This window comes from Sceloporus undulatus, chromosome 1 (genome assembly GCF_019175285.1).
Source record: "Sceloporus undulatus isolate JIND9_A2432 ecotype Alabama chromosome 1, SceUnd_v1.1, whole genome shotgun sequence".
NCBI classification, from domain to species: domain Eukaryota; kingdom Metazoa; phylum Chordata; class Lepidosauria; order Squamata; family Phrynosomatidae; genus Sceloporus; species Sceloporus undulatus.
The window spans coordinates 360231565-360246539 of NC_056522.1; the positions used below are offsets into that span (position 1 = coordinate 360231565).

Below are 14975 nucleotides of genomic sequence, written 5' to 3' on the forward strand. Positions count from 1 at the left end.
GTGAGAGAATGATAAACAAGCAAACTAGTACTATCCTTACCTTTCCCCTGTCAAGTGCTATAGCTAAAGATAGCTTGTAAGCTGTTTTCATGGACAGGTTAATACTGGCTTGTGTAATGAATCTGGACTGTGCAAATGGGGAGTACAGAGTTGATGCACTGCTTACAGAAGAAAACTGAGATTAACTGAGAATATGTCCAAAAATAAGACTTTGAATTCAGTTGCTTGTGAGCCATCCTCAAATTCAAGAGTGTTTTCATGTGCCTGAAGGATCTTTCATGAAGTACGGTAAGCTTTCAGCTTCAAATTCTCTTCCATTTAGTATGAAAAAGAAATCTGGCATGATACTGGATTTTGTTAACATCAGACACTATTGTGCTTCTTTCTGGAAGCCGTTTATGAGTATCTGGGGATGCTGAGCCTCGGCAAGCAGACTGTAGGCTTTTGAATGCTTTTTTGGTAAAATAAACCTCATAAAAAAAAAGAAGAAAGAAAATCAAGTGGAAAGATGAGCCTGCTGGAGTATGTCAGGGTTTTTAAACTACAGAGTTTAAATTACATTTTTTTTACTCTCAGAAACTTACCAGAGCACAAATTTAATAATACATTTTTTGCACTAAAGGAACACTTTGGAACATTTTTAATAGATGATGTTCCTCGTGTGGGAGTCTTGTATTCATTTTATCTTCATAAGGAAGCAAATACTGGGAGGTAACATGGAGTGTGGTGGGAAAGGGTAACTGCACCTACCCATTGCTGCATTTGCTGTACCTAAGCTTGGACCTCAGAGATAAGACTTCAGCTTAATGTTCTCTTCTTTTCTCCATGACCTCTCTTCCATTCTACCTTTTGAGGCCAGATTAAGATACAGTGAGGACCTAAACTATGTCAGGTTTATGAAGCATCATAGGATTGCCAGACAAATGGGCATTATTTTAACAATTATTTAGTAACTCCTCTCTCCCCATTTGAAATATTTTTATATTGCATTGTTGTTGTGGTGGTGGTGGTGGTATATCTTCAGGTTATTTCTAATTTATGGTGACCCTTAAGGCGAATGTGTCATGGTGTTTTCTTAGCAAGATTTGTTCAAAGGAGATTTGTGAGTGTTTGTTATTTTGTTGTTATTATCTGCCTTTGAGTCAACCTCGATGAATGACTTCTATTAAAAATGAGTCTGAGAGCATGTGACTTGCCAAGGTCACCCAGTGGGTTTCATGACTGATCTGGGAATCGAACCCTGCTCTCCAAAGTCACAGTCCCAACACTCAAACCACTCTGCCACATTGGATACCCCCATCATCTCATAGGGCTTCTGCCATACTGCAGAATCAATGCTGTTTGACACCACTTTAACTACCATGGCTCCATCCTATGGAATCCTGGGATTTGTAGTTTGATGTGGCACCAGAGGTCTCTGGTGCTAAATAGCTTACAAAACTACAGACCCCAAAATTCCATATCATTGAGCCATGGTAGTGTCAAAGCAGTGTTAAAGCAGTGCCAGATTGCATTCATTCTACAGCGTAGATGCAGCCCTTGATACATCTGGTCAGGCAACATTAGAGGATTATCAAGATGCCAAAAGTTATTAAAGAGAAAAAAAACCAAGAAGGGGCTGCAGCAGTTTGCTTTTGCCTGAGTGTACTGGGAAGGGAAAGATTCAGCCCTCTCCTCTCCTTCCTGCTCAGTTAATTGAGTACAATCTAGTTTTGTACTTTGAACTCAATCGAGTTATGGAGGAGAGAGAAACTGGGACACTTTAAAGCTGCTAAAAAAATGGGAAAACAAATTGGGACTGTCCCTGCCGAATTGGGATAATTGGAGAATATGATGCTGCCCTTCTATTCTAAATGTATAAAGGGCAGCAAAGAGTCAATTGTATCACAGTACAAATGTGACAGTAAATGGAAAGATTGAAATCCTTAGTACAAGGGGATAAAAAACCCCAGACCATTTATGCCTATTGCCAAAAACTAAAGAAAACAAAAATCCTATCATTTGAGGTTGCTTTCCATCTCTGGGGGTACGTTGCTGAGAGACTCCTTTCACAGTCTTCTTCCTTCCTTACTTTCTTCCCCCACACTGTCTGTCTCCTCTCCTGCTTCTCACACCCCACTTGATCTCTCTCCTTCTTCTCCTTCTCTCTCTTTGCCATCAGAGAACATCTAATACAGGCTTGACAAGAAATCCTGACTTCTGGTTCCACATGTACATCTGGGCTTTCTAGGAGGAGAGGCTATTCTTTTGTCTGCTTGGCTACCACTGGCTTTGCCTCTGCTTCCACAGAAACTAGGGCAATATTGTTCTGACAGGCTTTGATGTCCATCTGATGTCTCCATGAATCTTGACGGTAGTCTTCTCCCTAATTCTTAGCCTGGAGTAGGATGTAATCAACTAGCCCCAACTTGAAGACAACATATTTTCAAAGTTGCTATCCTTGATGTTGCAGAATAGTTCTTCGTTTCAAATAGTGGTTTAATGTAGATATAGTTTATACATGATGGAAACCAGTGGTGTCACTGAGGGAGGAGGGGGTGCGGTGGTGCGGACTGCACCGGATGACACCCCAGAGGGTGTGTGGGGTGGTATATAGCCTGGGGGAGAGGTGGGCAGCTGCCTTCCAGGTACCGCATGGCCATGGCCCCTAGAAGCCCAACCCTTCACACTGGGTGACACCCTGAACAGGGACACCACTGATGGAAACCACTTATTCCTATCTGTGCCTTTCACAATGCCTGTCTTGTTTAAATGCTCTTGCTGTGTTCGCTGATCAGTGCACATGCTGTATAGCTGTGTAGATTGCAAGTCACTTTAACTTGCTCAAGGGCCCTTTGAGAAGAGCTTAAATCAGAGGGTTTGTTCCCCTTCATTGCTTCTAGTATTTAAACCTGCATCTATTACATATAGAAGGTTCACTTCCTGGCATCCTCAGGTAGAGCCTGGAACTCTGAAACTCTGAATGGCTCATGCCAGTCAGTATAGCCAATATTGAACTACATGGGCCCTCCATGTTAGCTGAGGTTAAGAGTACAAGACCCCCATGAAAGTGGAGATACTCCAATTTTAAAAAACAACAACACTTTTTTTAACCTGAGAGAACACTTCTCTAGGAATCTTAAATACTCCAGCAGAATTCTATGGTCACCTTTGACCATAGAGGTTGATCATAGAATAGCACTGAAGGACCTAAGAATGCCTATACAAGTGTTCTCTCTAGGAACCTCTAAGTCTTTCAGCACAACTCTGTGGCCAACGTGACCATAGAGTCTTACAGGAGGACCTAGAAATTCCTAGAGCGTACATCTTAATATACGGTAATCAAGTCAATCTCGGAAATATGGAGGGCTGATTGTAAAAGGATCAGTGACCTGACTTGGTACCAGGTATTAGAACTTGGTTAACCTTGCTAGGGAACAAAAAAATTAACCAAGCTGTGAGTGCAAGCAAATTTCAAAGAAGCTAACTACCTAAATAAAAATAAAAATCACCTTGCTATCTTTTGTGGGGTTTTTTCTTACATTGTTTTCAGATACATCCCTTGGTTATAAGCATGAGATATGTGCTGTTTTTATAATTGTGTAGATACATTTTGTAACACTTTCAAGCAAACATTAGGTTTCTGAGGACCTTCATCATATATTATATTTTATTTTTGGACCTTCATAATCAGTGACTGATCACACACACACACACACACACACACACACACACACACACACATGCTTCTTCTGGGACTTCCATTTACTATCATCTTCCCTTGCTTTCATTTCCCCAGTCTGCCGCTAATTAGTTTCTGTCCCTCTGGTTACTTGTCTCTGCATTCTCTGCACTTTTGTGCTTCTGATCTTTCCAACATCCACTCCTGTCAACATCCACTCCTCTTCTTTCCAAAGATTCATGTTGCTAAGCAACCATTTCCTGTACATTGCACTTGCTGGTGTGCCCCCTTCCCACTAGAAACCCACGCAATCTTTGTGCAACTTTAAATCATTCAAAAAATTTGCTGCCGATTGCTGATACGGGCTCTTGCTCTCCCACCCTCCCCACTGCCTGCCACCCCAAACCAATCTTTTCATTCTAAAGGCAAGGACTGCTAGCAGCGGAGGTCTTTTTGATATGGAAAGTATTATTTATTTTGACAGGTGTTCTGCCAGCCTGTGGTTTACATTTACTCCCGTGACAATGCTCCTTTCCCTTCTTATTGGGTTCTCCAAGAACAATTACTTCTTCACAGACATAATGATCAATTTGCTATTAGTGCACAAATCTCAGGGAAAAAAGAGTCTTAATTGCTTTGTGTGCTATGCAAAATTCCCAGCACATCTTCATTTTAATAATCTGCTTGATAACAATTGAACTAGTGAGTAATGGAGAGGAAAAGTAAAGAGGTCCAGTTCCGGGACTTTTTTCCAAGCAGGAGTTTAGCTGTTAAGAAGCCTTGGTGGTGCAGTGGCTAAATGCCAGTACTGTAGCCACAAGATTGTGGGTTTGATCCCAGTTCTCCAAGGTTGACTCTGCCTTCCATCTTTTCGTAGGTCACTTAGCGTACTTAGCTTGTTTAGAGTAACTGGTTTACAGATTGTAAACTGCTTAGAGAGTGCTTAGTTCACTCTTGAGTGGTATAGAAATGTAAATGCCAATGATAATGCTAAATGTTCTCTGCCATGGCACACCCTTTACTCTGGCAAATGAATGATGAGATAATGAGGCTTTCAAGGTTTGTGGTTGCTTTGTTCTTGTTTGTGACAAATTTGCATAGGAAAAGTCAGAGGAATATAAGCAGAGAGATTTCTCTTTATTTCTTTCCTTTTCTTTGAAGAGTTTCTTCCTCATGCTGGCAGTTTAAAAGGTAACCCTTCTTTCCAAGATCATTTGTGTTTCTGATGAGAAGCATAACCTTGTGTTTCAGTAGGATAAAGAAGAGCTATTGTTAAAGATCAGTATGTTTTATGTGTTAATCCTATGCAGCTAGAAATCAAGAGTACTGTACTGAGTTCAATCAAGATTATTTCTTAGTAATTACACATACAGTTGCAATTGTGCACCTCATAACATGCATTATATCATTTTAGACCCTGGACATAAAGGTCTTATAGTCCTCCTTCTCAGTAGTAGATGAGAATTGTGCTGCCCTTCAGATGGTGAACTGCAAATCCCATCAGACATAGCCACAGTAGGCAGCACTGAGGGATGTGAGGACTTAGTTCAACAACACCTACAGGGTTGCACAATACCCAATACTACTTTAAATGGCTTCATTGAGAAGGCACATAGTTAACATGTCTGTGCTATCTCTCCACAGCCATTTTATATGTGAAAACTGCTTCCATATTCCTGTCATGTTAAAACACAAAAGAATCATAGAGTCTTGGAGCTGGAAGGGGACATGTGGACTATCAAACCCAAACCCTCTGCTCCATGCAGGAATTGCAACTAGAGTGTTCTCAACAGGTATCTGCCCAGTCTCTTTATGTCTCCAGAGAAAGAAACTCCAGTACCTCTCTAGGTAATTAATGCCATTGTTGAACTGTTTGACACTAGACACACTGTCACTAAGAACCACACTCTCCTTTCTTCTCCATCTTGTATTGTCTCCCTCCTTGGCACTCCCTCTCTGTCTCATACCATCAAGAACTTCCTTCTAATGTGCACTTGAAATCCAACCTCCTGCCACTTAAAATTATTAGACCAGGGCCTACCCTCTGGGGCAGCACAGAACAAACCTGCACCCTCTTCCAGAGCACAGTTTGTAAGCCCTGATTGTAAGAAAGAATGCCCTGAACATGTGCCATTTCACATTTTAAAAGTCACTTCAGTCATGGTACCAATACTGGTCACCAAATGCATCTGAGCAAGTAGGCTAAAGTCAACAAAAGTTCATGCTACCAACTTGTGAAAGGGATCTTTATATGCAAAAGGGATCTAGAAGTCCTGGTATATGGTAAGTTGAACATGAGTTAACAGTGTGATGAAGCATCTAAAAAACCCAATGTGATTCTATCAACAGAAGTATAGTGATTAGATCAAGAGAAGTAATAGTGCCACTCTATTCTGCTTTGGTCAGACATCACCTGAAATACTGCATCCAGTTCTGGACAGCACAATTCAAAAAGGACATGGACAAGTTGGAACATGTCCAGAAGAGGGCAACCACAATGGTAAAAGGTCTAGAAACAGGAAGAGTGACTTAGGGAGCTGGGCTTGTTTAGCCTGGAGAAGAGAAGGTCAAGAGGTGATATGATAGTCCTGTTTAAACATTTGAAGGAATATCATATTGAGAATCATAGAATCATGAGAATGGAGCAAGCTTGTTTTCTGTTGCTCCTGAGACTAGGACACTGAGCAATGGATGCAAATTACAGGGAAAAAAATATAAACATTAGAAAGAACTTCCTGGTGGTAAGACATTAGGAAGAACCTCTTGAAAGTAAGAGCTGTTCAACCATGGAACACACTCCCTTCGAGTGTTGTTGGAGTCTCCTTTTTTGGAGGTCTTTAAACAGAGGCTCGCTGACTTTCTGTCGGGAGTGCTTTGACAATGCATTCCTGCATAGCAGAGGGTTGGACTGGATGGCCCTTGAGATCTCTTCCAACTCTATAATTCTGTGATTCTAATGTCTGTCTTTCAGTTAGTCTCAAACGAGCTGCAAGGCCCCCTTTGAACACTAGTCAGAGAAGTCTCCCAAAATTGGGCAAAGAAATCTTGTACATAGTTTTTTGTGAGTTTTTTGGGCTATGTGGCCATGTTCCAGAAATGTTTCTTCCTGACATTTCGCCAGCATCTGTGGCTGGCATCTTACGTCAGGAAGAAACTTTTCTGGAACATGGCCACATAGCCTGAAAAACCCACAAAAAACTATGGATGCCGGCCATGGAAGCCTTCGACCTTACAAATCTTGTACTATTTATGCAAGGTTCCCAATTTTCATAATTTTCCTGCGTCTAATGTAGTCTGTATAAGACAGTGCCCATGGTGGGGGTTGAGACTCTTTCAATCTTCTGATTGAACATGTCAGGAAGCTTTTATCTAAAATACACTGGGAAATGAGGAACCAGGAACAGCTAGCCCCACCCAACAAGTGAAGCAGGATCTTGAAGTCATGCCTCCCCTCAGATTCAGCCAGGTAGGATGGCTGCTGATGGAAACAGTGCTGTGATGTGAAATATGAAAGAAAGAGTCGGATCACTGACTGTTTGTGTAGAGAAGACAGCTGGCACTAGGAACACCTTCTCCTTCCTTTCCTGTCATGAATTGTCTCCCTCCCTCCCTCTATCTCTGTGAGCAACTGCTGTTCTGTTTTAAAACAGACTGGTTCTGGTTGGCAGTGTGTCTGAGGGGCCACAAAAATATTGGTTGCTTTATGGTGTTTTTGAATTGCAGATAATAAAAGTCTACAAAGCTGCAGTACAGCAAACCTTGGATATCATGTTCCTGCCTGGAGGAAAAGAATTTCTTACCAGCACTGATGCAGTAAGCCAAGATTCAGCTGACCGTACCATTATTGCATGGGACTTCCACACAGCTGCAAAGATCTCCAATCAAATCTTTCATGTGAGATGTTTTATTTTTATTTACTGTTACAACACATACCATTTTTAATAATCCATAGCGGTTTTCTCTGGAAATACCAGTGAAGACAGGATTTTTTGCTGTGATTCTCTCCTTACTCTTCCATCTTTACTCTGGTCCAACTCAATACAACCTTTGTAGAAACAGCAGCACAACTTGCATGTTGATCATTTGCATGCTTTCTTGGAAGTAGATGTCATTAACTTTCAGCCTCTCTCTGCCTGTAACTGATCTACAACTTATTTGCTGCTGTAACTACACCAGCAGAAGAGGAGTTGGTGGAAATGTTAGCACAATTGCAGAGGAAAAAGGGCTACCAGTCCTGCCATGGAGGAGTTGAAGGTGAAGCAAAACCCATCTCTGTCAGGAGTTAAACTGCCCTGTCAACTCTCACTTTTGTTGCTTTCTCTCTGCTGCCACTATGCCTTGGTCAAAAAGCTGATATAATTGGGACTTCCGTTGGCATAAGTCACCAGCAGGATTCTAGCTCCTAAGTACCAGTCTATATTATGGTAAAGCCAACTAAAAAGATGCACAATAGCCTGTGCAAACTTTCAGAACATACATATTTCTTCATCTGGAAAAAATGGTATGAAACAGGCATGCAGGAGGAAAAAGAGTGACAGTGTTAGTGTCAAGTACTCTGCATAATGTTTTGAGATGAAATTGCACTTTAAATATGCCATAAAATCTAGGTTTCCATTTAAAACTACTAAAAAACACCCACTGAACACAGTCACCCTTGTGTTCTGTTTGCTAGGCCACCTTTCTTCTCTTGCAGCCTTTGTTCTCTAGCACATGTTTGAGTTCTAACTGGAATTTATGTATGTGTCAAATCTGGAAGCACATAATTTGCCATCCTGCCCATGGAATTTTCACATGTAGAACAGACCAGAATTTGGAACTGTTGATTATGGTGATTGTGGGGAGGGAGTTCAAAATAGTACTACTACTAGGCTCTGGAATGAACTATAGCTCAGTGCTAGGACATATGCTTCACATGTGACAGTCCCTGCCATCTTCAGTGAAAAGGCTCAGGTAGCAGGTGGTGGAAAAAACTCTCTGCTTCCCATGAATTGCTGCTAATTCAAGTAGGCAGTGCTGAGCTAGATGGACAAATATTCTGGCTGGCATAAAGCACTTGCCTCTTTTCCATCTAGAAAGCTACCCACTGCTTGCTAAATATCTTCAGGCTGGTTTGTAATTGGAAAGTGATCTACAAGAGCAAGCTTCAGGTACTCATATACCCACCTCCTTTCCCCATTGTGTGTAAATTAAAATTAATGTTTGATCTTAGACTTATTTGCCTATCTCAAAATGAGGAGAAATAACACAGGCAGGGCATGTGTATACATCCTCTCCCATATATGACATAAGGAGGGTGAAGTAGTTTGATAACACTCATTCATTTGACACAAAATATGAACCTACTCTTAGATTTCATTCTTGGATTATTGTTTTTTTCGGAGAAGAGCAAGTCATTCACTATCTCTTATATTTCCTGCTACTTCTTGAAGCTTGAAAGTGGCTGCTTTTGGAGATGTTCTTCTATACTATATGCATGATATGATATTTTTAATGTATATATTTAATTGATATATATATATATATATATATATATATATATATATATATTACATTATTTAATGAAAGCCTTTCCTACATAAGGCTGACAGTTTCAAACATGACTGAACTCCTGTAGAAACTCAGTGCAGTGTTCAGTGTCTTTCAAAAATATAAAGAATAAGGTCAGTTTGTAACCATTTATCTATGAAAAGAACAATTCTGTCTGGGCAAAGAGATGGAGTGGATGATTTAATAGAACTTTCCCATTGCCATCTTCCATGATTGCCTTTGTCTAGATTTGCAGATGCACAGTCCTGTGCATAAATTGTTAGAGTAGGTTAGTCATTTGCACTTCAAAAGCAATGTGCATCAGTGAATACGAAACTGCAGAGCATTCAATTTTGATGTATTCAGCAGCTTAAACAAGATGATTTCCTCAGGAGAAAAAAGATGCAGTGTTATTGAATGGGGCAGTTTACAGCTCTCTGCACAGCTAGCATGAAATTGTGGGTGATTTTGGTGTGAGTGTGTGCAAACAATGACCAAAAAATTGCCTTTAGTTTCATAAATTTCCATTTCTAATCTTTCAGATGGGAGAGGCTGCATGCATTCCCAACACACCAAAAAGTCGATTTTCACTCTCAGCAGGGATAAACACCACTTACTGAGCCAAAACAACTTTCATTGTTAGTCTTTCTTTATGCATGTGTATGGGCCTAAAACAGTTGACTTTTGCATTCAGGCCTTTCATTCTTCTTAAACTGGAACAAATGATCTGATACAGATGTGTATTGCAGAAAGTGTAATCTCTGGCAATCAAGTATTTATCTTGCCTGTCCCTAGTTCTGAATCATCTTTAATTTAAAATGACAGCAAAAGAGTTTATATAAAACTGCCAGTCTCCTCTCAGGCCCAATTTGTGCATTAGCAAAGTGGCATGAATGCAGCTGGAAAAACCTGGCTCTGTATCACTGGTGATTATAGAAGCAAAGAGAGGTAGCCCAAATCTTGTAGTTCCTTTCCAAAGTAGGAGGCCCAGTGAAGGTACAGCAACAATGTTGAGAGAAGCAATTGCACTGTCTGGGTGATCTGCAGAATTGTCCTTACATGCATATATGCTGTGGACTGATCTTGAAAATAGTTAACTTTTGGAATACTTACAGTATTTATTTATAGTCTTTATAACCTGCCCTTCAGCCAAAATGGATTCCCAGAGTAGCTTACCAATTGTTAATTTGACAGATCCCTGCTCTCAGGCTTACAGTCTAAATAAAGGGGAAAGGATAACAGTGGGGAAGACAATTAAGTCCAGCAGATGCTGGCTGATCTCTCTCTCAGAAGCCAGAACATGGCAATTGAGATCTGGAGGGAATGGCTTTCACCATTGTCTGAGGGCAAGATGTGATGGGCACATTGTGATGGAGCTGTTCTTGGCTGCTCTTCTCCCTTTCAGAGGCCAAAGCGATGAGATTCTGGGGTTTGTAGTCCAAAAATAACTTATTTAAGCTCTGCGTGTCAAGGTGTGAGCTCCAGACTACATGGAGCTCCTGACTTTATTGACCATTCTGTATAGCAATGATGGGAATTGTACTTCAACACATCTGAATTGTACTTAACTGAGGAAGACTGGAGTAGAGAATGGGAGCTGGGTTTTGTGCCAGAGGCTTCATAGAAGCCTTTCTTTTCCTTCCATTATTATTGTTAATCATAATTACAGTTACTTCCAAACTTCCTTTCAGGAGCGCTATACTTGTCCCAGTCTTACACCTCATCCTAAGGAACCTGTCTTTGTAGCTCAGACCAATGGGAATTACATGGCCTTGTTTTCTAGTCTGCGACCATACAGAATCAACAAAAAGAAGAGATATGAAGGACACAAGGTATTCTTCTACCACTCTGCAATTCCTCAATGGATAATTTCACTTTAATATGCCTGCTTATGTTGCTGATTTATAACAGAGATAAAAATTAATAGTCTTCAACCCTGTTCTCTGTATTTTAGATAATTTAGAATTAAACTGAAGTGCTGATAGATTTTAAAATAACTAAAAGCTTTATTAGTTGCTAATAGCCTTGTCATGTACATACCAGCTTCAGCTAACAATGTAAAGTCCTTAATGGGTCTGTCTTGATCAACACCTGGGGGAAGCAATTAGGCCATTATGGTAAAAACTGACACGTTCATTACGCTATAAAATTTCAGGAGGTTATAGATCATATTGTGTTTTGTAATTAAGATCTTGATTTATTTTAAGCACTCTTACTTCCTGACTCTTACAGGTCGAAGGATTTGCAGTAGGCTGTGAATTTTCTCCAGATGGAATGCTCCTTGTGTCAGGAAGTTCAGATGGCAACGTGTTTTTCTACAACTATCACACCTCTAGAATCATTCGCACCTTATCTGGGCACAGTCAGGCCTGCGTGAGTGCAAAGTTTCATCCCGTCCTTCCGTCACTGCTTGCTACGTGTGGCTGGGATAGAGCAGTCAAGATCTGGCAATAATAATAATGTTTATCTTAAAGCTGGCTATCCACATAGGAACTGATTTTTCAGTTTCACAACTAGGTTTTGCTTTTAAATATTTTATGTCTTCTTACATTTTATTTCTAAAAGTGATGTGTGTTTTGAAGTCCTCTCTAGCTTGTGTGTGATACAGGAGAGACTTATTCTCCGGCTGCATCATATAGCTGCTTCAGTCACCTAGTCCCTTTCCCCCCTACACACCTTGTCACTAAAACTGTGTCAGTTCTTCACTAGTGCTCCCTCTAGGGCTTGCTATCACCTGGCCTCTAAATTAAGGCGAGCAACGGTGCAGGGGGAGAAGGCCAATTTTCATCTCTTCTTCCTCTGAGGGCTGTATCACATGTGACATTGTAGGTTTTCCAATCACTAGTTTTAGTCAATTTGGAGGGGGGGCTGTATGTGCACATGGTCTTCATACAAAAGAGGGGGTTAGGGGCTACCCTGCTTTAAATACATTCTGTGGCTAACTGCCTCACAGTTCCCATTTCAGATAATTAAAGAATGTTGTGTTAGGTTAAAAAGGGGATAACTGACCCACTTCATATTTAATCTTTGACTATACTTTGGTCAAAGTAAAGATTAAAAGTACAATTTGTTCTATCACTTTGGTAAATCTACTCTTCAGAACTTCTTGATTTAAAACTCTATACCAGTTTTACCACTCCATGCCTGAGTCCTACAGGAGTTTCCATCTCATTTGAGTATTTGGTGAACTCACTGGTGCAACAACCTTGAGGTGTTTTTTTTTTTTTGATACAGGATAAAATGGTCAGGATCATATTATAAAACCACGGTGGCAGTGAGAAGCCTGTAAAATCTATGGCGCGCACACACACACACACACACCCCATAAGTGTGTGTTTTACACTTATGGAATTATAATGAAAGCCTAAATGATTTGATACAAAAGTCACTTTCCTTTTGTGGAAGTTCAGTTTAAGTGTGAAACAAAAGTAAAATGGAAAGTGAATTTTTAATTCATTCCAGTTTATGGTGAGAAACTTTATTTAAAATACTTATGAGAAACGTCTCTTTTATCATTAACTGTGTGTATAGACACCCAAAGTCTATCACTGATTTGTTCCTTTGGTATATTGAATCTTTAGTATATTGAGCTTAGTCCAGCAGCAGATAGAACACTGTTGGTTTGCTTGACTTAGGACTTCAACAGCTCCTCCATCCCTGTGCAGGGGGAGCTATTTCAGTCCTCCATTTCATCTGGGACCCCGGCAACTGGAGACAAGACCCGTTCAGGTGTTGTATAACCGTGAGGGAAGCCTCACTTATGTCCTAACCTTCTACCCTTGGTTTCCTTAGCTTCTACAGTGTGTGTGAGTGTGTTATTTCTCCTTTTTAATAAAACTCATTATCACTGAACGTCTGCCTCTGGAGTTCTATATACCTCTGAACTTGGTATATATAAGGACTAGTCCCTTAGGTTAAGTTACCTGGCCACTATATTTGAGTTAACATTATCCCACTAAATAAATACATTGTGTTTAGACTGTTCTCCTCACATCTAGGGTAACATTGATGCGGTGGTGCAAGACTGTTGATTGCAAGATTGGCAGGTGATGGGGGTCAGCTCCCATCACTAGTCCCAACTTCTCCCAACCTAGCAGTTCGAAAGCATGCAAATGCAAGTAGATAAATAGGTACCACTTCAATGGGAAGGTAACAACATTCTGTATAGTCATGCTGGCCATATGACCCACAGTATTTGACAACGCTGAGATGAGCACCGCCCCCTACAGTCAAACATGACTTGACAACCTTGTCAACAGGGAATACCTTTACCTTTATATTGAGCCCTATTGTTCTTTGAATAGTTGAACCTGGCCATATTAGTTTGGTGTTTTTCTGGGGTTGTATTAATAACTGTGTCTTCAAACAGACACAGCAGTAAAGTATTTCATCTCTGTGGGTTCAGATACATCCTGAAGGGTTCAGTTTTTTACACACACTCACCCTCCATACTGCATTAATAGTGCAGATTATACAGAAGAAAATTCTGTAGTGCTGAAATTACTACATTAATGTTGTTTGAGGCAATAGGTGTGAACACAGATTTCATAGTGCTGATTGCTGTTGTGAATCACTCCTCAGTGATTCAAGGTTCTCTTCCGCCCTATATCCTGATGCGTACTGGGAGCCATCAATCAAGCTATCTTGATTTTGTTTTGTTTTATATTGCATCACCTTTTTTTTGGGAAGGCTCAGATTTTTTTTTTATACTTTGAATGGGAAATGAATAGATTTTAGATGCTGCTGTATGGCAGCTCTCATAAGCCCTTGCCAGCACAGCCTGTGATGAGGAATTATGGAAGTTGTGGTCCAACAACATTTGGAGGTCTGCACAATCCCCATCCCCATTTTAAACTCTCTTTGTTGAGGAATGCTTTTTGTCATGCTGGGTAGAAACCATACCTTTATAGGAATATGATATTTGATATAGAAATTTCGTTTTGGAAAAATTAGTCGGAGTTGGAACTAAAGATCTGAGCCAACTATTTTACAATTTTTTTGGTAGTCTTTGCTTTAACAAACCTTCAGAGTTGAAAGAAATCAGAAGGGTTGGAATTTTGGCTCTCATTATAAAAGACACTGAACTTTAGAAATTAAAAACTTAGAATAGGAAATCACATTGAATAGAAAACACAGCATTGTGCACAGTCTGGACAAAACTAGCAATGACCTGCTATTATTGGCAGCCCAAGAACTTTACCAAAAATATTATTCACTTCCTACACTGGAAAAAAATGAACTTGTACATATATGTTAAAATGTATAAAGAATTCCAATGTAAAGGTTGTGTAATACTACATTTTTTGAAAAATCCGTTTTCACTATTAAAAGTGTAAAATAAATAAAATTTCTTCTCCTTGCCACATTCAATGTCTCTGTGCTTGTAAAGCTTTCATTCCCAAGTCTATTTATATATGTTTTTGTTGACAGAATATTTTTTTTCAATCAGTTTTCCTCTGTAAAGCATGCATGAGATTTACAGACACCAGTGACCTTTTCTTTCTTTTTAAGTTTATAAACGCATTGTGTCACGGAATTGATTCTATTTTATTGTTTGAATGTATATTTTGCCATACACTGCTGAAGAGCTGTGGGAGTAGCGTACAACTATAAAAACATAAAACAAGAGGAAACAGAATGCAATTCAGTGCAGTAGCTCCTAAAAAGAGGGAACAGAATCCAAATCCTAAAACAAGGGTGGGAATCATGAGGCTATTTTTGTGGCCCCTCTGACCTACCCACATAATAAATGGCAGGGGAAGAGGGAGAACCTGGCATTGCTAGGAAT

The 14975-nt window shown here is 40.0% G+C and overlaps 1 protein-coding gene across 2 annotated transcripts in view; it reads left to right on the forward strand.

Annotated features, from left to right (window-relative positions):
- WDR25 (WD repeat domain 25) overlaps nucleotides 1-14649 on the forward strand; it is a 102794-nt gene extending 88145 nt beyond the window's left edge. The window contains exons 5-8 of one of the 2 annotated variants that reach the window (XM_042448083.1): nucleotides 7385-7555; nucleotides 8734-8808; nucleotides 10879-11019; nucleotides 11420-14649. In XM_042448083.1, the coding sequence (XP_042304017.1) occupies nucleotides 7385-7555; nucleotides 8734-8808; nucleotides 10879-11019; nucleotides 11420-11641 (609 nt within the window). In that variant the 3' untranslated portion in view covers nucleotides 11642-14649. The remainder of the gene's footprint in view (nucleotides 1-7384; nucleotides 7556-8733; nucleotides 8809-10878; nucleotides 11020-11419) is intronic. The other variant, XM_042448092.1, reaches the window with a different exon arrangement.
- The last annotated feature ends 326 nt before the right edge of the window (nucleotides 14650-14975 follow it).